The sequence below is a fragment of the Littorina saxatilis genome, linkage group LG13, assembly GCF_037325665.1.
Source record: "Littorina saxatilis isolate snail1 linkage group LG13, US_GU_Lsax_2.0, whole genome shotgun sequence".
Taxonomy (NCBI): Eukaryota; Metazoa; Mollusca; class Gastropoda; order Littorinimorpha; family Littorinidae; genus Littorina; species Littorina saxatilis.
The window spans coordinates 37,261,860-37,283,674 of record NC_090257.1 but is presented as its reverse complement, the minus strand read 5'-3'; the positions used below and the strand labels follow the sequence as shown (position 1 = coordinate 37,283,674).

The following is a 21,815-nucleotide window of genomic DNA, read 5'->3' as shown; positions in this document are numbered from 1 at the left end:
TGGATGATATGCTTGCATCAACACAATTTAGCACATACATACAGGCCACTGATCAGTGATACAGACATGCAAACAGGCACATGCACACACTGACTTGCATGGGAACACACACATGCACGCACGCACACACACACATATGCATGCACACACACATGCACAAACAGTCGCACATGCACGCACGCACACACATAAACTGAGTCACACTCACACATGTATGCATGCACATTCAGTGTACACACACCTACACCTACACACACACACACACAGGCTATGGTAAATTGCAGCGTAAAAAAAAAGATAAACACAACTTTTTGTTTAAAGCAAAAGATTTGTTCTTTTTAATGCATATTCAAGTAGTAAAGACACTTTGCAACAAACAGCACCTGGTTTCAACAAAAATGCTTGTGTCCACTCTGTGCGTAGGAGCCTTTCTTAAACAACCATTTTTAACACTATCTCACTGATTTATGTTGACTGTTGTCATTATATATAACGCTTTAGTGGATAATTCTTATTAACTTGAAATGATCATAGAAATAATTGAATTTCCTGTACGACTGTCCTAACCTGGTCGGTTGAAAAATATGCATTTTTACGATTTTAGTAGCGTGTCAAAGTAACACGTTTGCCTGAGAATATTTACCCCTGCCCCGTCTTACACAATTAATTAAAAGGTAATAAAAGACAAAAATCAAAAACTATGCAATAATCTTGAAGCCAGTAGCATAATTATCCTCCATGTACGAATCTGTTTTTTTCTTTTTTTATATAGCCTTCCTTATTTTGTTCAGTCATGTTTTACAGCAGTTTGAAAACCCGCACATAATACAGTAATCATGCATTACCAACATGTTGTTTGCTTTTTCTTGTCATAGAGAGCAACAGATTTAGTATCAACATCCAACATAGAGGAAGTGATGTAACAGTAATTTTGACACAGAACAAAGCACATGTCATACATGTCACTTAATTCTCTTCACCCCTAAAGTGGCAATAATGTAATGGTCGGCCTGAATTGTGGACTTTTGCTACCAACCGGAAGAAGAAGAAGAATACCTATAAATACTACATACTTAGTTTATTGATTTTAGTGTTTGTTATTCATGTTAACTTCCTGGTGCACTTTTTACACACACAAATGCATACACTTCGTTGCGTCAGTGTTTTTAACCTTTTATCCAAGACTGTCATTCAAGCAATGGTACAACTTGATAAGATGCCAGTTATAAATGACATACAAAATGCATACACTTCGTTGCTATATATCAGAGTTTATAACCTTTTATTCATTGTCATTCAAGCAATTGCACAACTTGATAAGATGTCAGTTTTAAATGACATACAAGTATCGTCAAAATGCATACACTTCGTTGCTATATCAGTGTTCAGCCTTTTATCCAACTCGATCATTCAAGCGGTGGTCGCGACTGAAAGCCACTGATCAGTAGCTTGCAATGCCTACCAACCCACCCTGTCTTTATTTTCATAGGTACACTATTTACTTTATCTTTCACTCCAGCTTCTTCTTCTTCTTCTTCTTCCATTTAACGCCCAGGGTCAACGTTCTGACTATTAGTGGCGCTTTGGAGGGTTGCGGAAGAAAATAAAATTTGCAGGGAGAGGGGGGTGGGGGGGGGGGGGGCAGGACCACACAGCATTTTCAAGTCTCGGGCCGCTAGGCCAAGCCGGCGGCCGGAGCGGTTGCAGGGGTTATACCCCTGCCGGTGCTGCCCTAGCCTTCATCGACCCTACTTACTGGTGGCCTAGGGCAGGGTACAGGGTTTTGTTTACAGGTGCTGGCAGTGGTGCGATGCGCTTCTTCGTACGACGGTTGTGTCAGACTCGGAATCTGGAGGATGCCATGAACATGGACGTTCTTTCCAGGTCCTCCAGTGCTCCCCACATTTTGGTCCTCAGATCTGTTTGGTCAGGCCATGTCTGGGTCCGCAGTTGGTCGAGGAGGGGACATGCTTGGAGAACATGTTCTGGAGTCTGATCTCCCTCTCCACAGTCACATGTGGCAGACTCTGCTACACCTATCCTCCTTATGTGTGCTTTGAGGCAGCAGTGTCCAGTGCGGAGGATAATTGCCCTGTATAGGGCTTCCCTCAATACGAAGAAGAAGAAAAACAAGTATCGTCAAAAATAATGCAGACGACAGGTGCCTGTGATTCGTCGCACGTGTAATCAGCGGAGGCTGGGCGCTCGACTGCGCAGGCGCGCTTGCAGCATGAATAATTTATCAAAGATGGTGTTGATGATGCCAGAATGGGGAAGCTGAGGTGAGTGCGCTGTTTTCGGCTGTTGGTGCAACAGGTTGCAGGAATTTTGACCTTTTACAGAGTTACATGCGGATAATAAAGTAAATAAGGGGGCCTTTTCGTTCAACCTCGTGCCTTTTCTGTGGCAATGTGTGTTTAGTTGTGGTCGGGTCGTCTGCATAGATCTCTCACATCGCGTTATACTGCTTTTGATTTCGTTGACCAGTCAAAGCAAACGGTACTCGGTAGTCCTAATGATTAAACAATTCAAAGAGTGGTGAGGAATGCAGGCGTTCAAAATCAGTAGAATTCAGGTCTACTTGCAGGGTGCTGTTTCGAAGCGAATCAAGTTTAAAAATACAACGTAAATGTACAGTTGTCAGTACAGCTGATGCATAGGTGTAGTGGATGCGTAACAGGTGGGAACGAGGCAATTAGTAAGGTTTTGCTCTTTTAAGTAGGCTACAAGATTGGTTTTTGCACTGTTTATTTAATCACGAGACAAAATCTTCTTCCAGAGAACTTGGTAGCATTGGACTGAAATCCGGAAAACTCCGGAAAGACAGTTCTTTTCTTAGTCATGGTGAGATAGCATATCTTGTCTGCACAGATTCTTGTGTTTCAACTTTCACCAGACTAATGCTTCGATCTTGACTTCTGTTGACTTTTAACTATTATGTGAAAGCTTTGGCAATCTTTATATGGCACTAAAGATGTACCAATTTTACTACCATATTTGCTGCGTGTCTGTAATGCGTACCGTGGAATCCCCCTTTTAATCAAGACCGAAACAAAAATCTGAGAAAATCATGGGTCTTAAAAAGTTAAATTAGTTAAAATAAAGAAGGGAGTCTTAAAGTTCAAATGGAGGTAAATTTGCAGAGATTGAATCATTATGAACGGAAAGTCCGAAAAAAAGCAAGGAGTTAATAAAGAGGAATTAGTCTTAAATCCGTGGCTTAAAGGGGTATTCCACTGAGCTGATCAATCTGCATTGTGCAAGTGATATGTTTTTGTTTTGCCAAAGCAATCATTTGATTATAATTCATATGGATGTCCCTGCTGTATGTACTATATATATACCTTCCTTTAATGACGTTGACACCTGTCTCACCATAATTTCTTATCATCTAGTCTGCAAAGGGCACACTTATATAGAACAAATAAGATTTTGCTGTACATGTATATAATATCGATATCATGCTACACTCACACATATGATATTACTAGTACTAAATGTCCCAAGCACATACACATGATCAAACATGCGTACAATATCATGCACACACACATACACACACACACACATATACACCCACACACATATACACCCACACACATGCACACACACACACGCACACTGACTTTGTCTGGCTTAACAAACACTGTGAACAACATTAATTATGTGTTTGAAAGACTTGAAGTCAGGCTTAAGGCTGGTACGACTGGCTTTTTATAACAGCTTACAAAGCATGCACCGTTTCACTGTTGGCAATTTTTTATATGATTTTTTTCTTTTTCTTTTTTTGTTTGTGTGACAATTTGAAGACCAATCTCCGTCCTCTTGCGCATGATAAAATGTATATAGCCTTTTTTTTATAGTTCTCTTATAAATATAGTACATTTAGTGCAATACAAACTTAGAATCTTATTAACTGAAACTTGGCAGTTTGCTTGTCTCTGAAGGGTGATGTTTCAATTTTCATAGTACTGTTTTAGATTTATTTTGTTTTCTCTTTGTTAGAAAAGAGATCATAGCAATGAAAACAGTTAAAACTAAAAGGCTAAATAAAAATATTAAAAAAAGGTTTACCCTTTAAATCTTTACCTTTGAGATACATACAGCAAATATGCAGGTCTTAATTTGTTTGAATTGCATTTGAAAAAAGTCTGGTATGATATGCATGATTTCATCTTTCAGAGACAAAACTTTGAGAAGAGAAGCAAGATGGTCTTTGGCTTTGGAAGACTGGTCTTGCCTATTCAGGCAACATAGTTTTTAGCTGTATAGCTTTATTTATACATAGGTAAGTGTTCACATCTTGCATTTTTATTTGGTAGATAGTTGGAACTAATTGACAAAAAAGTCACCTTGATTTAATGTTGATATAATCACTGGGGGTCTCGGTAAATTGCAAAATGTTGTATAAGGCCAAAAAAAAATAGGTCTGTTTACGGTAACATAGGCCAAAAAAATAGGGTCGGTAGGTCGGGATTTTTTTTTTTTTCCAAAAAACCATATTTTTACGTTATTTTGCCAAAAAAACAAGATTTTTTTTTTCTCCCAAATGCCAAAAAAAGTCTAGGGTCGCGCGAAAAAACTAGGGTCGGTCGGGTTACCGTAAACAGACCTATTTTTTTTTGGGCCTTATACAACATTTTATGTTGCCATGCGCATGTATCAGGTGCCATGCGCATTTTAGCCGTATTGAATCATATTATTGATGACACCAAAAAAGTCTTGGTTATGCGTCAACCTATGAGAATCACTCAAGTCTAAGTCAGTGCGACCCCTGATGTAATGTGTTTCTAATACATGTATACACATCTTTTCCCCTTAGTTAATTGTTGTCTAATTGAGCTTCCCTGTTCAATTATGGAATTTTTAAAATGCTAACTTCTTGTTTTCATGGTCATTTGTGGAACCTCAAGTGTATTACAAAACTTAAGGATTACACTTAGAAGAAGAAGGTAGAACAAGAACCGAAGAGGATTTTTTTCCTTTGCTTTTTTGCGTGTGCAGCTGGAATGAAATTTTTGCCTAATTAATATGAAAATAATAAGTTGGACGGCATGTTCTTTTTTCTTGTCTCTTCCTGGGCCTTAATTTTGCCCATCTAAAAAATGTGCATCAACTGACAAGTGTGCTACGATCTGCATGTGATTTCTTTGTGAATTAACACAGTGATTCTGTCTTTTGAATTGTCTGTAATTACAGAACAATCCTAACATCTGGGATTTTGCTAGCTTTAAAAATGAAAAAAAAACGTATAAAACATACGCAGCAATGAAGGAAAATGTGCCATAGATCAAAATCTTTGCGCTCTGACTTTTGCATAATATCTCAACAAGTCCTTTTGTTTTCATTGCCAGAGATGCATTAAGCACAGAACAGCAGCTGTGTATTTGATAGTGTACGTCTGAAAGCTGAGGATTTGCATATATTTCTATGCAGCATTAGTGTTGAAGAAAAAGAAGCACATTATTGTTGCGCATACCACGCGCATCACAATGAAAAAATAGCGTCAGGGAGTTTTTAGATAAAAAAAAATGGTGTGTCATGTCAGTGCTATACCTGAATCTCATCTGTAAAATAAAACACAATACTGATACAGTGATAGTCTATTTAACTGCTTCAACAAAACACAAGTGTCAGTAGATAATTTGAGTATTTTTGCCAGAGTGAAGTGTTTTGGTTTTAATCTTTGAAGTAAAATTACTGCAAGACCTCTAAAACTAATAGGTTCTTGTCAGCAGCATGTTATTTTACATCTTAATTTGCCAAAGTGAAAGAAGTGTGAGACTCAGTTTACTTTTATTAATAGACGTGATAAACTGAGACATCAGTAAGTAGACAAGTCATTTTGTTCTCATTCTGAAACTCTAAGACTCATAATCACTGAAATATCTGGCAGGTATTAAGACAACATTTAGTTTTGGGTTTGTGGTGAATGACATTGAAAGAAATGAATGAAAGAGTGTGACATGAAGTTCTTGTACATCATTGTAAAGAATGTGAATGACGTTTTAGTTTAGATGTCAAGCGCTTAGAGCAAGCCTTTTTAACGAAAGTTTTTGATTTAGCGCTATATAAATGTTCTTCTTATTATTATTATTATTGATACAGTGACACTGACAGTGAGTAACAGTTTCCCTAAAGTTGTCGAGAAAAAAAATGGAAACATGTCTTGAAAAGGAGGGAGTCTTAAAATGGGGGTGAATTTACAGAGGTTATTAACACAAAATCTGAGAAAACAGGGTCTTAAGATGGCGTTTCGTTGACGTTTCTGTAGCGAAGTCGTTTTTGCAGGGTGGGGGTGCTAACCCCACGCCCAACCCTCCTCCTTTTTCAGAGGGAATCTTAAATTGGGAGATCTAAAAAGGGAGTTCCACTTTACTTTGTTGTTAACTGTAATACTCGCAGATACAATTTGTTGTTAACGGTAATACTTGCCGCACAGATACAATTTGTTGTTAACTGTAATACTCGCAGATACAATTATTTGTTGTTAACGGTAATACTCGACGCACAGATACAATTTGTTGTGAACTGTAATACTCGCAGATACAACTTGTTGTTAACTGTAATACTCGCAGATATAATTTGTTGTTAACTGTAATACTCGCAGATACAATTTGTTGTTAACTGTAATACTCGCAGATACAATTTGTTGTTAACTGTAATACTCGCAGATACAATTTGTTGTTAACTGTAATACTCACCGCACAGATACAATAAGTGTAATAATGTCTCAGAGAATCAGGCAATGGCCAGGATCTAGGACAGCATTTTCCTTAGCATTTTTTGTGAATGACATGGAAAGTTAACTTTATTCCACTCTTGTTGACTAATGATGTTAATGATAGTTTACTTTGCTTAACTGTTCTTGACTGTTAATTGCCAATGATGTTATTACAGTCGTTAGAATGCAGACACCCGCAGTCATGGGGATGATGTTAGTGAATAGGAAAACTAGTTACAAGGATGGAATGCCGCTGGCAGACTACGGACCGGATGAAAACCTCAACGACAACGCTGATATAGAATGGGTCAACAAGAACTGGGTGAGTATCTTTGGAGGTCAACTTGAATACTGTGACTGCATGGAGACCCCCTTTTATGACGGCCCAAAAATGTGAGAAAATCAGGCCTTTAAAAGAGAGGCGGTCTTCTTAAATTGGAAGTGGATAAAACGGAGTGGTTCAACACGCATGAAAGTATGAACAGAAAATCTGAAACTTACAGGTCTTAAAAGCAGGAAAGTCTTAAATTATGCTTCTTATTTTTTCAATAATTATCAGGAACGTGGTTCCGCGTGACTCGTCTTGCTCGCCGTTGTTGTTTATTTAGGGCACTTACTTCCTTCTGTTTCTTAGACATTTTTTCTGCTCCAAATCTGAAACATTTACTCTTCCTTTCAGGTGCGCCGCATGCTGCGTTTGTGTGCATTCATCAGTATGCTGTCGGTGAGCATGAACACGCCCGAGACGTTCAAAGTGGCAACGAAGCTAATCTACATCACCTTCGCCTTCGACACTGTCATCACTGTGCTCTTCACCGCCGAGATGATCGCCAAGATGCAGATCAGAGGAGCCTGGAACGTCAGTTTCAACTTTTTATCACTAATGAATTGAATAATGAATCGGGTGTAATGCTGACTGTGAGTGATTGTTTTTCAGTTAACGCACAAGAGTAATATAGTGGAATCCCTTGCTGAACCAAAGTGTGATTCAGTCTACAGATACTCTGAAGACAGTAATCGTCTATTGTCATGTACAGTAAATTCTTTCTTTTTCTTTATTCATTTATAGTTTGTCTACACATACTGGAATTTTTTTCTTTTAATCATGTTGAAAGACTTGATCTTTTTGTGTAGGGTGAAGCACCGTACCTGAAGGACAGATGGTGTCAGTTTGACGGAGTCATGATAATCTGCCTGTGGGGTTCCGTGCTGCTACAGGTCTGTAATTTTTCTCATTTTCATCACTTTATTCTTCAACGGGTGTGCGCAGTGGCTTAGTGGATAAGACGCCAGACCCCCATGCGGAAGGTCATGGGTTTGTGGCCTTGTGGATTTACGGTGGAGTTATCTCCCAGGTCAACTTATGTGCAGACCTGCTTGTGCCTTATCCGCCTTCGTGTTTACACGCAAGAAGAAGACCAAGTGCACATGTAAAAGATCCTGTAACCCATGTCAGAGTTCGGTGGGTAATAGAAACACGAAAATACCCAGCAAGCTTCCCCCCAAAAGCGGCGTACGGCTGCCTGAATGGCAAGGTAAAAACGGTCATACACGAAAAGATCAACACGCACACAGACCTGTTTACCAGTACGATTTGGGCGTATTTTGTACGCCAAATTATTATCGGTACGCAAATACGCGACACACGCACAAAATACGCCTAAGAAAAAGTCTAGAATACGTTTTCCGTTGTTGGTGTGCTGATTACGGAATGGTACAACTGATACCAGTTTCGGTCGAAGGGAGATAACCATGACAGCGACTCTTGAGCTGTGGAAACCTTGTTCAGTTGTTGGCACGTGCGATCGTCTGGACAATCGTGGCAAAATGAAGCGGAAAAAAATTAATCTGCCCGTTTCGGATGACTGTACCAAGTCTAAACAGCAGAAGCAGCAGATTTTCTTGGAGAAATATAAGAAAGAGCCAGGAATTGTGGAGTCTACTATGGGAAAAAGTCATGCACACTGCAAGTATTGTAAATCAGATTTCTCCGTTGCCCATGCTGGGAAATATGACATCAAACGACACTGCAGTTCCAAAACTCACCTGGACAAGGTTGCTGCAAAGAAATCTGCTAAAAGCTGCCAAGGAATTATGAAGTTCATTCCCGCAAAGCAAATCCTGCCAGAAGAAAGGGCTGTAGTCCGTGCTGAAGCAATGTCAACCGCAGATGTTATTTCACGAACTTCATCTTTTCATTATCAATCTGTTTGGAAGACACTGGTTATAATGCTATAAACTGACAGGTAAATAAAATTGTTTTATCCCTGTTGTATTGGAAGGAGTTAAATTCTGAAGGTGTTCACAAGACATGCTATTCTTACACAAACACGTTTGCACCCACGCGTACATTTTCCCTAGCCCATATGGCTTTGCTTGCAAAGTACACCAACTTTTTGAAAAATACACTCAACTTTTTGGGAAAGTACTCTTGCCTCGGGTTTAGGGTAAACAGGTCTGCGCACAGGTTGTTGCTGTCAAACCTGCCCTGACAACACCCTCTTGATAACAACCACCTGCCCTGACAACACCCTCTTGATAACAACCACCTGCCCTGACAACACCCTCTTGATAACAACCACCTGCCCTGACAACACCCTCTTGATAACAACCACCTGCCCTGGCAACACCCTCTTGATAACAACCACCTGCCCTGACAACACCCTCTTGATAACAACCACCTGCCCTGGCAACACCCTCTTGATAACAACCACCTGCCCTGACAACACCCTCTTGATAACAACCACCTGCCCTGACAACACCCTCTTGATAACAACCACCTGCCCTGGCAACACCCTCTTGATAACAACCACCTGCCCTGACAACACCCTCTTAATAACAACCACCTGCCCTGGCAACACCCTCTTGATAACAACCACCTGCCCTGGCAACACCCTCTTGATAACAACCACCTGCCCTGGCAACACCCTCTTGATAACAACCACCTGCCCTGACAACACCCTCTTGATAACAACCACCTGCCCTGGCAACACCCTCTTGATAACAACCACCTGCCCTGACAACACCCTCTTGATAACAACCAACTGCCCTGACAACACCCTCTTGATAACAACCACCTGCCCTGACAACACCCTCTTGATAACAACCACCTGCCCTGGCAACACCCTCTTGAAAACAACCACCTGCCCTGACAACACCCTCTTGATAACAACCACCTGCCATGACAACACCCTCTTGATAACAACCACCTGCCCTGACAACACCCTCTTGATAACAACCACATGCCCATTATAACCACCCCAAAGGATTCCCAACAAGGGTTTTTGTCTGTATCATTCAACTTTCCATAGCTACCACCGGTCTCTAAAGCACGGTTGGCCTAGTGGTAAGGCGTCCGCCCCGTGATCGGGAGGTCGTGGGTTCGAACCCCGGCCGGGTCATACCTAAGACTTTAAAATTGGCAATCTAGTGGCTGCTCCGCCTCGCATCTGGCATTATGGGGTTAGTGCTAGGACTGGTTGGTCCGGTGTCAGAATAATGTGACTGGGTGAGACATGAAGCCTGTGCTGCGACGTCTGTCTTGTGTGTGGCGCACGTTAAATGTCAAAGCAGCACCGCCCTGATATGGCCCTTCGTGGTCGGCTGGGCGTTAAGTAAACAAACAAACAAACAAACAAAACGGTCTCTAAAGGTCACTCTTTTCTTGGCTGTTAAAAATGTCAGATGTGTAACTTAGACTCATTACAGTGTTACTTAGCTCTGGCGTAACCTGTCAATAATAAGTTTTATCGTTGAGGTCACGGCTTGAGCGCTTCAACAGGAAGCAGCACGGAGCAAGAACCTTCTGTTGTGCTGCACCACCACCCTGGAACTCTCTTCCCTTCTCTGTCAGACACTGCACCTCTCTCCGCTCTTTCAAACAACAGTTGAAAACTTTCTTTTTCACACACTATTACACCAACCCGGCCTAATGTCAATTCCATTCCATTTCTGCACGTACTCCTCTCCCTTAAAGTTGGTATGATTGTTGAAAGTGTTCGCTGGGTTTGTGTGTGTATATAGTGTGTATAGCATATATGAATATTGTGTGAACAGTACATGTGGTGATTTTTGTCCGTATAATTGATTGTTTTATGTAGGTTGTACATTTAATTGTTCTATTTTGTATATGTTCTTTTGTAAAGGGCTTAGAGCCATAGGTTAGGCACTTAAAAATGTCCAGTTATTATTATTATTATTATTATTATTGAGTCACTTGAGAAAAAGTGACTCTATGTAATCGGTCAGTGTTAGTCTGTCCGGCCGGCCGTCCGTAGACACCACCTTAACGTTGGACTTTTCTCGGAAACTATCAAAGCGATCCGGCTCATATTTTGTTTAGTCGTGACCTCCAATGACCTCTACACTTTAACGATGGTTTCGTTGACCTTTGACCTTTTTCAAGGTCACAGGTCAGCGTCAAAGGAAAAATTAGACATTTTATATCTTTGACAAAGTTCATCGGATGTGATTGAAACTTTGTAGGATTATTCTTTACATCAAAGTATTTACATCTGTAGCCTTTTACGAACGTTATCAGAAAAACAAGGGAGATAACTAGCCTTTTCTGTTCGGCAACACACAACTTAACGTTGGGCTTTTCTCGGAAACTATAAAAGTGACCGGGCTCAAATTTTATGTGAACGTGACTCCCAGTGACCTCTACACTTTGACGTCTGCTTTGGTGACCTTTGACCTTTTTCAAGGTCACAGGTATGTCTTGAAGGAAAAAAATTGAAATATCATATCTCTGAAACTATTCATCGGATTTGATTCAAACTTTATAGGATTATTCTTTACATCAAATTATTTACATCTGTATTGTGTTGTGAATAGCAATTTCTTCCTGTCCATCTGATGCCTCATATAATATTCAGAACTGCGAAAGTGACTCGATCGAGCGTTTGCTCTTCTTGTTATTATTATTATTATTATTATTATTATTATTATTATTATTGATTTAGACTTCCAAACCAACAATGAATAGCAGTTAAAAATATTTTTATGATCAAATTGACATTTGTCTTTCCTGTTGATCCAGGTCTTTGAGATGAAGGACCCTGATATCAACGATTCGGACGCTGCCATCTTGCGCATCGTTCGCGCTCCTCGGCCGCTGGTCCTCCTCAGAGTGTTCAGAAACTTCTTCAAGTTCCAGCTACCCAAGAACAGAATCAACTCCATTTTCAAGTAAGTTATACAGTGGACCAACATTTTTTACATTTCAAGATTTGATACTTTGTTATTGTGCATGATTCAAGTAAACAGCAACACAAATGTGCCCCCCGCGGTCAAGTTAGGGGGAAGAATTTACCCGATGCTCCCCAGCATGTCGTAAGAGGCGACTAACGGATTCTGTTTCTCCTTTTACCCTTGTTAAGTGTTTCTTGTATAGAATATAGTCAATTTTTGTAAAGATTTTAGTCAAGCAGTATGTAAGAAATGTTAAGTCCTTTGTACTGGAAACTTGCATTCTCCCAGTAAGGTAATACATTGTACTACGTTGCAAGCCCCTGGAGCAATTTTTTGATTAGTGCTTTTGTGAACAAGAAACAACTGAGAAGTGGCTCTATCCCATCTCCCCCCTTTCCCCGTCGCGATATAACCTTCGTGGTTGAAAACGACGTTAAACACCAAATAAAGAAAGAACACAAATGTGAGCTACTGGTTATTGCACTGGTCATAAATACAAGAGGGGAAACAATTGTTCACATACTTTCAGATTATACATGAAATGAGCTAACCACCAACATCACCACCACCATAAACTACTACAACAAACAACAACAAATACAACAACTCTTGGAAATACCGCTTTGGAAAGTAAAGGACTTTGTAATTGTTTGTTTCAGGCGGTCGAGCCACCAGATCTACAACGTGACCATCTTCTTTCTGTTCTTCATGTTGCTGTACGGCTTTCTGGGCGTGCAGTTCTTCGGCACCATGAAGCATCACTGTGTGGAGAACAGCACCTACGATTACACAGAAGAGTATGTCTGCCTTGAGGCTTGCCAGGGGTTTGGTAGCTCAGAATTCACCCCCGTCACAAATGGGCCTTGTGGATAAAACATCAGCCTCCTAATCGGAAGGTCGTGAGTTAAAATCCATGCCACAGCTGCCTGGTGGGTTAAGGGGGGGACATTTTTCTCATCTCCCAGGTCAACTTATGTGCAGACCTGCTAGTGCCATACGCCGCTCTCGGGGGACTGCTGGTATCAAATTCTTGCCCAGGGCTAGCACAAAGTAGTTTCACAGACTTTCTCGACAAACAAGTGGTATTCTATTCTTGCCTGGCTAGCACAAAGTAGTTTCACAAACTTTCTTGACAAGCAAGTGGTATTATATTCTTGCCTGGCTAGCACAAAGTAGTTTCACAGACTTTCTTGACAAGCAAGTGGTATTCTATTCTTGCCTGGCTAGCACAAAGTAGTTTCATAGACTTTCTGGCCAAGCAAGTGGTATTCTATTCTTTCCTGGCTAGCACAAAGTAGTTTCATAGACTTTCTGGCCAAGCAAAAAGTGGTATTCTGTTCTTGCCTGGCTAGCACAAAGTAGTTTTATAGACTTTCTCGCGAAGACAGCGGCAATCGGCATACATTGTTTGCCTGTACAAAATGAACATCTGCTCTTTTTTTGCAGCAACTTGACTCTGTACAACTTGTCGGTGCCAGACACACACTGCGCAGAGAACGAGGGAGAGGGCTACTCATGCCCCAGTGGACTGGTCTGCAAGAAGTTGAACCTTCGTCCGGAGATCATGGGATTCAACGGCTTTGACCATCTAGGTCAGTATCAGTCATTTTGTTTGATTCTGATCAGCTATAAATTCTGCTATCAGCTAGGTTTGGGTAATGTTGTTTGAAAAGGTGCGTGCACTTCAGTTATGCAAATTAGGATGCCTAGAAGAAAATTACAGAAAGCCTGTGCAGGTTCCGAAATCTTCATCATGGTGTGATTGCCAGAAACGGTTGCTCTGCTGAGAATAAAGTGTGACAGTTTGTTCAGATTAGGTGCAACATGAAATATGATGCACTTGTTATGACTTGATTTGAAGTCTTCATTTTTTTCTGCAATTTTTGCAGAAGAAAACTATTCCTCTGAAAAAGTAGAGCATTCCTTTGACACTCTATAGTCAGCAAAGTAGTTCACCCTTGTGCATGTTGCATTATTTTTCAATGTAGCACCAAGTAATTTTGAACCCTAAACAATTTTTGGTTGGCCTGATGCTGAATTTAAAAAAACTCAGTAAAAAATGAAAGTATGGAATATGTTGGGGTGAACACATGCGTGTGAAGAATTCCTATGTTATTTCTAAAAATGTCAGTGACTTGTTTCTATGTCACATTCCTGAAGCAGAAGAGAGGTGTGAGGCAAACGATGTGTGACAAAGACAACAAAACAAACAAAGAAGGAATAAAATCACAAACGAGGAGAATTAAACGTTAACAATAAGTCTTTGTTTAAAAAGACAAAAAAAGCACGACAGAAACCTAACCTAGAAAGAAAAGCCTACTGAAAGAAAATAACCAAGGAAAGACAAACAGGCAGGCGTACTCTGACTCTGCACATTCACACTCTGTTCATTCCTAACGCTAACACTTGTGACATTCTAAACATTTCAGTGTCATTTCTATCAATTTGAGTGTTATTTGGCTCGGCACATTCACACTCTGTTCATTTCTAACGCTAACACTTGTGACATTCTAAACATTTTGGTGTCATTTCTATCAATTTGAGTGTTATTTCTAAGAATGTCAGTGTTATTTGGCTCTGCACATTCACACTCTGTTTATTCCTAACGCTAACACTTGTGACATTCTAAACATTTTGATGTCATTTCTATCAATTTGAGTGTTATTTCTAAGAATTTCAGTGTTATTTGGCTCGGCATGTTCACACTCGGTTCATTCCTAACGCTAACACTTGTGACATTCTAAACATTTTGATGTCATTTCTATCAATTTGAGTGTTATTTCTAAGAATTTCAGTGTTATTTGGCTCGGCATGTTCACACTCGGTTCATTCCTAACGCTAACACTTGTGACATTCTAAACATTTTGATGTCATTTCTATCAATTTGAGTGTTATTTCTAAGAATTTCAGTGTTATTTGGCTCGGCATGTTCACACTCGGTTCATTCCTAACGCTAACACTTGTGACATTCTAAACATTTTGATGTCATTTCTATCAATTTGAGTGTTATTTCTAAGAATTTCAGTGTTATTTGGCTCGGCATGTTCACACTCGGTTCATTCCTAACGCTAACACTTGTGACATTCTAAACATTTTGATGTCATTTCTATCAATTTGAGTGTTATTTCTAAGAATTTCAGTGTTATTTGGCTCGGCATGTTCACACTCGGTTCATTCCTAACGCTAACACTTGTGACATTCTAAACATTTTGATGTCATTTCTATCAATTTGAGTGTTATTTCTAAGAATTTCAGTGTTATTTGGCTCGGCATGTTCACACTCGGTTCATTCCTAACGCTAACACTTGTGACATTCTAAACATTTTGATGTCATTTCTATCAATTTGAGTGTTATTTCTAAGAATTTCAGTGTTATTTGGCTCGGCATGTTCACACTCGGTTCATTCCTAACGCTAACACTTGTGACATTCTAAACATTTTGATGTCATTTCTATCAATTTGAGTGTTATTTCTAAGAATTTCAGTGTTATTTGGCTCGGCATGTTCACACTCGGTTCATTCCTAACGCTAACACTTGTGACATTCTAAACATTTTGGTGTCATTTCTATCAATTTGAGTGTTATTTCTAAGAATTTCAGTGTCATTTCTAACAACTTGAGTGTTATTTCTAAGAATGTCAGTGTTATTTCTAACAATTTGAGTGAATTTTAATGTTATTTATGAGACTTTTAGTGTTATTTGTAAGAATTTTAGTGTCATTTCTAACAATTTGAGTTATTTCTAAGAATTTCAGTGTTATTTCTACCAATTTAAGTGAATTTCAATGTTATTTATGAGACTTTTAATGTTATTTGTAAGAATGTCAGTGTTATTTGTAAGCATGATTATAAAGGCCTCTGATGTTTCAGCTACCAGCATCTTCACAGTGTACCAGGCAGGATCACAGGAAGGATGGGTATTTATCATGTACGACGCCATTGACAGTCTGCCGTCATGGAAGGCCTATCTCTACTTCATCTCGCTCATCTTCTTTTTGGCTTGGCTGGTCAAGGTAGGTGGAAGTAACCTGCAAACTTGTAACAAAATTCTCCCCCGAAAGCGGTGTATGGCTGCCTAAATGGTGGGGTAAAAACCGTCATGCAGGTAAAATCTCACATGTGCAAAAACACCACGAGTGTACGTGGGAGTTTCAGTCCATGAACACAGAAGAAGAAGAAGAAGTAACAAAATTCGTAGAAATTTGAATGGATTGTTCACACAATTGAATACTGTGGTCGCGCCTTCCACACATACTCACACAGCCAAAATCCTGAGAAAGTTTGGTCTGAAAAAGTCGTAACTTAACTTGCAGGTAACAAAGGCAGACCTAAGGACAAATTTCTGTTTTTGTGATCAGCAAAAACCGTGCAACGGTTGAACCGATCAGTGTTTGGTCATATTGTTCCTGTGTGCAGAATGTGTTCATTGCTGTGATCATCGAGACGTTCGCTGAGATCCGAGTTCAGTTCCAGCAGATGTGGGGGTCCAGGGCTGGAGCTGCACAGAATGACGGGTCGCAGGTAGGGTTCTTTTTTGCCGTTTTGTCACAAAAATCCTTGCAAATATATTCACATCTGCCCTCTCGAACTTCCCCTACCCAACAAATGCTCCAACAAAATGATCTTTTTTTGTATGGAGGATGCTGACCTGGGAACCCATACGATTTCGCCGTATTTTGTACAGCAGTCCCATGAACGGACACCCTTGGGCCATAGCAAAACTGTCCGTACATTGCAGGTGTCCTGTCACGGGAGGGGTGACCACACCACCCCCTCCCCCATACACTCACACAGAGACACACAAACAACGGGATTGAGTCTATGCTAATCACTTCTTGTGGCTACTAAACACTAACAATAAACTCCTAATACTTCTTTAAACGTTCTGTAAAAATGATTTGTATAAAAAGTGTTGAAAAGAAGAGATAAAATAAATCCTCAAGGCAGTGAACACACTCACCATGCACTGACATACGAAAGCAGCCACACAAACACAGCACAGAGGAGCGTGTGCAGATGCTTTGCAAGAATAAGCTTGAAAACTAGTTCGAATAAATAGCAGCAGATAGAGCTGCATGTCATAATCATGTAATTTATTTTCTTCTTGTCTGGCTTTATTGACTGCATGCCGATCATGTGGCATGGCAGTGACTTTTCACTCTTCAGTCGGAAATCCACTGTACATAACACAGCTCCCACTCTCCCTCACTAATGCCTACCCCAAGCGTGACAACTGATGCTTGGAAATTGTGTGGAAGAGTACACCTCTCTATTTCTCTCCAATGCTCTTCCTGCTGACATGCAGAGACACCGGACACCCCACAGAGTTTAGCCAGCTACCCCTCCACCCCCCCCCTCCCTCTCTCTCACTCCCTCCAGCCATTTACTGTTTGGGGCTGTGGCCAGAGAGGCCAGCTGCACTGTTCACTCAGATCAAAACCAGTTGACTGTGTCGTAACTTTTGACAAAGCAAGACAACTGAAGGGTTCACAGATTAGGCAACCGACTCACTGGTCAAGGCTGAGGGGAAACAAGAGTATCTTGTCAATGAAAGAGGTTACACACAGACACACGATGCTGAGAACTGTGACCGGTTTTTCACTCTCTTTCGCTCTGGACCTTCATCGACTGTGGTTTCTGTTGTTTACGTCCAACAGACAAGAATAAAGAGCACAGTGCAGTTTCATGTTGGCATCTTCGCATGTACTCCACTCCTGACCAAAACTACCCCCCCTCCTGATGGGTACAGTCGTGCACTCAAGTTATTAGTGACTGTCATCACGCCATTGCGGCTGTGATATTTGTACCAGGAGCCGGACTGCTCTGTTATCGAATTTGTTGTGGTGAAAATTTGACGATGGTCTGTCCATACATTGGAGGTATGACCTGCTGTTGGGACCGAAAATGAGTGTCCGCGTCCACGTTTTGCAGGTGTCCGTTTAAGGGGGGGGCAAATATAGAAGGAAAACACTCCGTGCCGAGCAAATGTGTCCGTACATGTCAGGTGTCCGCTCACGCCGGGGGCCGTACATTGCAGGGACTGCTGTACGCTTGATTGTCTAGAATACGATCAGTACGGTCTGCAGAAAAAAGTACGTCGAGAACAATTCTTAGACTACTTTTCGTCACAAGCGCATCCCAAAGCCGATCCAGTATTTTGACACATGATTATAGTTTGTGTCAGTAAACATTGAAAGAAGCATTTGTTTTAAATGTATTGGTAAACTTACTTAACGGTGCGACGGACGCGTGTGAAGCATGTTTGAATCATGGATGTACAAATGCTCTGTGGAGTACGCTCATTTTTCTAAAAATACACCAAGGTTGTTTGAGAATACTCGTGCAAAACAGGAGTTTCCCGGTCTGAGGATGATGATGTGAAGGGTTATACTGAATGTGGTTATTTGGTATATATCTTTATGTCCTTGGGGAACTCCCTGAGGTTCACACAATAACAGAAATGAGTGCGTCCCGGGACCCATTCTTTTTAGGTTTAGTGTGTCCCAGGCCCCACTCCATGAGTTTCTAGAACGTGTTTTTGGCTTATAGTGCAAAAAGGACCAGGGACGCTCACCTTAGGGAGCCCTGCACATCCATAGCCACAACTGGTTTCAAAGCCAGGGCCACTACTGACTGAGCTTGTGATTGAGTGATAAGATGCAGGGTTTAACCTGGGAGAAAAAGGCAATGGGACATTTGTCCCCCTCAACCAAATTCCGATGGGACATAGTCGAAGGCAAGAAGCGCCAAAGAGGCCTGTACGCATTTTGACCAAAGATGCAAAATAGTGCAATATGGTGCCATCTGAGAATTAGCCGCTATATCGTGTTATCTCTATGTGTGTGTGTGTGTGTGTGTGTGTGCGTGTATATGTGTGTGTGTGTGTGTGTGTGTGTGTGTGTAATCCGATGTAAAGTGTACATTTGCTGGCGCAGTGGAAAGTAATCTCAATGCGCCCTTTGACGCACTGACGCAAATTGTGATGGGACATTTTCAGATTTAATGCGCCAATGGCGCAGGGCGCACTAGTAAATGAAACCCTGAGATGTGTGGATTGAAGGCATGTTTTTTATGACTAAATGTGATATCGGTACATAGCGCTATTTTTCCTTATGTGATATCATCCAGTTTACAGTGTTTCTTATTGTGTATGACGATCCAAAAGAATAATTCCTGTTTTTACCCATAATCAGACAAGTAATAACCGAAGGGACGAACCTAAAGTAGTCATTATATACAGGTTTTCGCTATGGAAAGGTAAATTATATAGAAAAATACGCTCTTCCCGTCAAGTTCAAGGGAAATAACCCCTCATAAAAATGCTTGACTAGTGCTTGACTGGTGCTAAGTCTATGAGGGTTACCTCCCATATTGTATTGTATGCTATTGTACTTTACTGTACTGTACTATATTCCACTCTAATGTACTGTATTGTATGGTATTGCACTGTACTCTACTCCACTGAATTGTATTAAATGGCATTCTATTGTAGGTAATACAGAGTGACGGCACCATGTGGAGACTAGTCATGATGGACGAGAACAAGGCGCAGGGTCTGGCGCCCCCCATCTTCCAAAAGGTGCTGCGCAGCAACTTCTTCCATACCTTCATCCTGATCCTTGTTTTACTGGACGCTAGCATTGCCGCCAGCCTCAGCTTCAACCACCGCGATAAGCTGCCAGAGGACAAGCTGGATGAGTTCTACTATGCTGAGGTGGGCAAATAGCTCAGTCTGTAGGGGCGCTGGCTCCAAACCCAGTTGTCGCTATCGGCGTGGGTTCGATCCCTAGGTTCGGCGAGAGGTTTATTTCCCAGAGTCAACTTTGTGCAGACTCTCCTCGGTTTCCGAACTCCCCCTGTGTGCAAGCATGTGCACGATAAAGAACCCAAGCTCTCAGCGAAAGTCTCATGGGTTTGGAAACGTGAATACACGCATGCAGAAAAAAGAAGAAAAATGGGTAGCGCCGTATACTGTATGGCAGCTCTCAGCGAAAGTCTCATGGGTTTGGAAACGTGAATACACGCATGCAGAAAAAAGAAGAAAAATGGGTAGCGCCGTATACTGTATGGCAGCTCACAGCGAAAGTCTCATGGGTTTGGAAACGAGAATACACACATGCAGGAAAAAGAAGAAAAATGGGTAGCGCCGTATACTGTATGGCAGCTCACAGCGAAAGTCTCAGGGGTTTGGAAACGTGAATACACGCATGCAGGAAAAAGAAGAAAGAATGGGTAGCGCCGTATACAGTATGGCAGCTCACAGCGAAAGTCTCAGGGGTTTGGAAACGTGAATACACGCATGCAGGAAAAAGAAGAAAGAATGGGTAGCGCCGTATACTGTATGGCAGCTCACAGCGAAAGTCTCATGGGTTTGGAAACGTGAATACACGCATGCAGAAAAAAGAAGAAAAATGGGTAGCGTCGTATACAGTATGGCAGCTCACAGCGAAAGTCTCATGGGTTTGGAAACGTGAATACACACATGCAGGAAAAAGAAGAACAATGGGTAGCGCCGTATACAGTATGGCAGCTCAAAGCGAAAGTCTCAGGGGTTTGGAAACGTGAATACACGCATGCAGGAAAAAGAAGAAAAAAGGGTAGCGCCGTATACTGTATGGCAGCTCACAGCGAAAGTCTCATGGGTTTGGAAACGTGAATACACACATGCAGGAAAAAGAAGAAAAATGGGTAGCGCCGTATACTGTATGGCAGCTCGCTTTCCCCAGTGAGAAAGCAGCCCGAATTTTCATGAGGGTAACCTCACAGGACTATATGAAATCTTATCCCCATCTATTCCTTATCCTTACTGAGAGAGAGAAATTTAAGTTTTACGCCCTCACGGCAAAGCCATTAGGGTCATGTTCCCAGGTGTTGCCCCGTCTTTAGATGAGATACCCAGATGAATGCGTGTTTAGGTGTATAATCAGCCACCTGCACGTGGTTACCTGAGACGATGGCTACAAGATTCAAAATTTAGAGCTGCTAATCTTTCAATTGTTATTTTTAAGCGATTAACAAGTGTTCATTATTATTATTATTATCGTTGTTATTCTTTGTGCAGGTTATTCTGACAGTACTGTTTGCACTGGAGGCACTGTTCAAGATCTGGTGCCTGGGACTCCGTGGTTACCTGAGACGCTCTCTGCACGTGTTTGAGTTGGTTCTGGTGGTGGGGACCACACTGCACATCATACCTGTCCTCTACCGCAGCCCTTTCACATTCTTCCAGGTGAGAATTCAGTGACAAATTATTGACATGGTTACCTGGCACAATATCTTGAAGGTACATATCATATGTACGGCTGGTAAGCTAGTTAAATTAAGCCTTTTCCTCTGCTAAATGATTTAATCTGTAGTTCTTTTTCTTCAGCCAAACCTGTCTTTAACGGCCATCCAAGGGACCGACCAAAAGTTGTCGCCATAGACAGGTAGTCGCTATGGAAAGGTCAATGATATAGAGAGAATCAATCCTGTGGGATCCCTCTGGGTGGACGTTATGGGCAGTTGGTCAGTATCGAAGGGTGGTGGTCAGGGCAGCTTCTGGGTGGACGTTATGGGCAGTTGGTCAGTATCGAAGGGTGGTGGTCAGGGCAGCTTCTGGGTGGACGTTATGGGCAGTTGGTCAGTATCGAAGGGTGGTGGTCAGGGCAGCTTCTGGGTGGACGTTATGGGCAGTTGGTCAGTATCGAAGGGTGGTGGTCAGGGCAGCTTCTGGGTGGACGTTATGGTCAGTTGGTCAGTATCGAAGGGTGGTGGTCAGGGCAGCTTCTGGGTGGACGTTATGGGCAGTTGGTCAGTATCGAAGGGTGGTGGTCAGGGCAGCTTCTGGGTGGACGTTATGGGCAGTTGGTCAGTATCGAAGGGTGGTGGTCAGGGCAGCTTCTGGGTGGACGTTATG

At 41.5% G+C, this 21,815-nt stretch overlaps 1 protein-coding gene across 2 annotated transcripts in view; it reads left to right on the top strand.

Moving 5' to 3' along the window:
* Positions 1 to 1,692: 1,692 nt before the first annotated feature.
* LOC138945640 (sodium leak channel NALCN-like) overlaps positions 1,693 to 21,815 on the top strand; it is an 85,280-nt gene continuing 65,157 nt past the window's right edge. Inside the window, exons 1-12 of one of the 2 annotated variants that reach the window (XM_070317115.1) lie at positions 1,693 to 2,282; positions 4,183 to 4,288; positions 6,901 to 7,046; positions 7,404 to 7,583; positions 7,859 to 7,942; positions 11,766 to 11,914; positions 12,577 to 12,714; positions 13,364 to 13,509; positions 15,788 to 15,930; positions 16,334 to 16,438; positions 19,410 to 19,631; positions 20,979 to 21,146. In XM_070317115.1, the coding sequence (XP_070173216.1) occupies positions 6,909 to 7,046; positions 7,404 to 7,583; positions 7,859 to 7,942; positions 11,766 to 11,914; positions 12,577 to 12,714; positions 13,364 to 13,509; positions 15,788 to 15,930; positions 16,334 to 16,438; positions 19,410 to 19,631; positions 20,979 to 21,146 (1,473 nt within the window). In that variant the 5' untranslated portion in view covers positions 1,693 to 2,282; positions 4,183 to 4,288; positions 6,901 to 6,908. Of the gene's footprint in view, positions 2,283 to 2,779; positions 2,845 to 4,182; positions 4,289 to 6,900; positions 7,047 to 7,403; positions 7,584 to 7,858; positions 7,943 to 11,765; positions 11,915 to 12,576; positions 12,715 to 13,363; positions 13,510 to 15,787; positions 15,931 to 16,333; positions 16,439 to 19,409; positions 19,632 to 20,978; positions 21,147 to 21,815 lie in introns of both variants that reach the window. The other variant, XM_070317114.1, reaches the window with a different exon arrangement.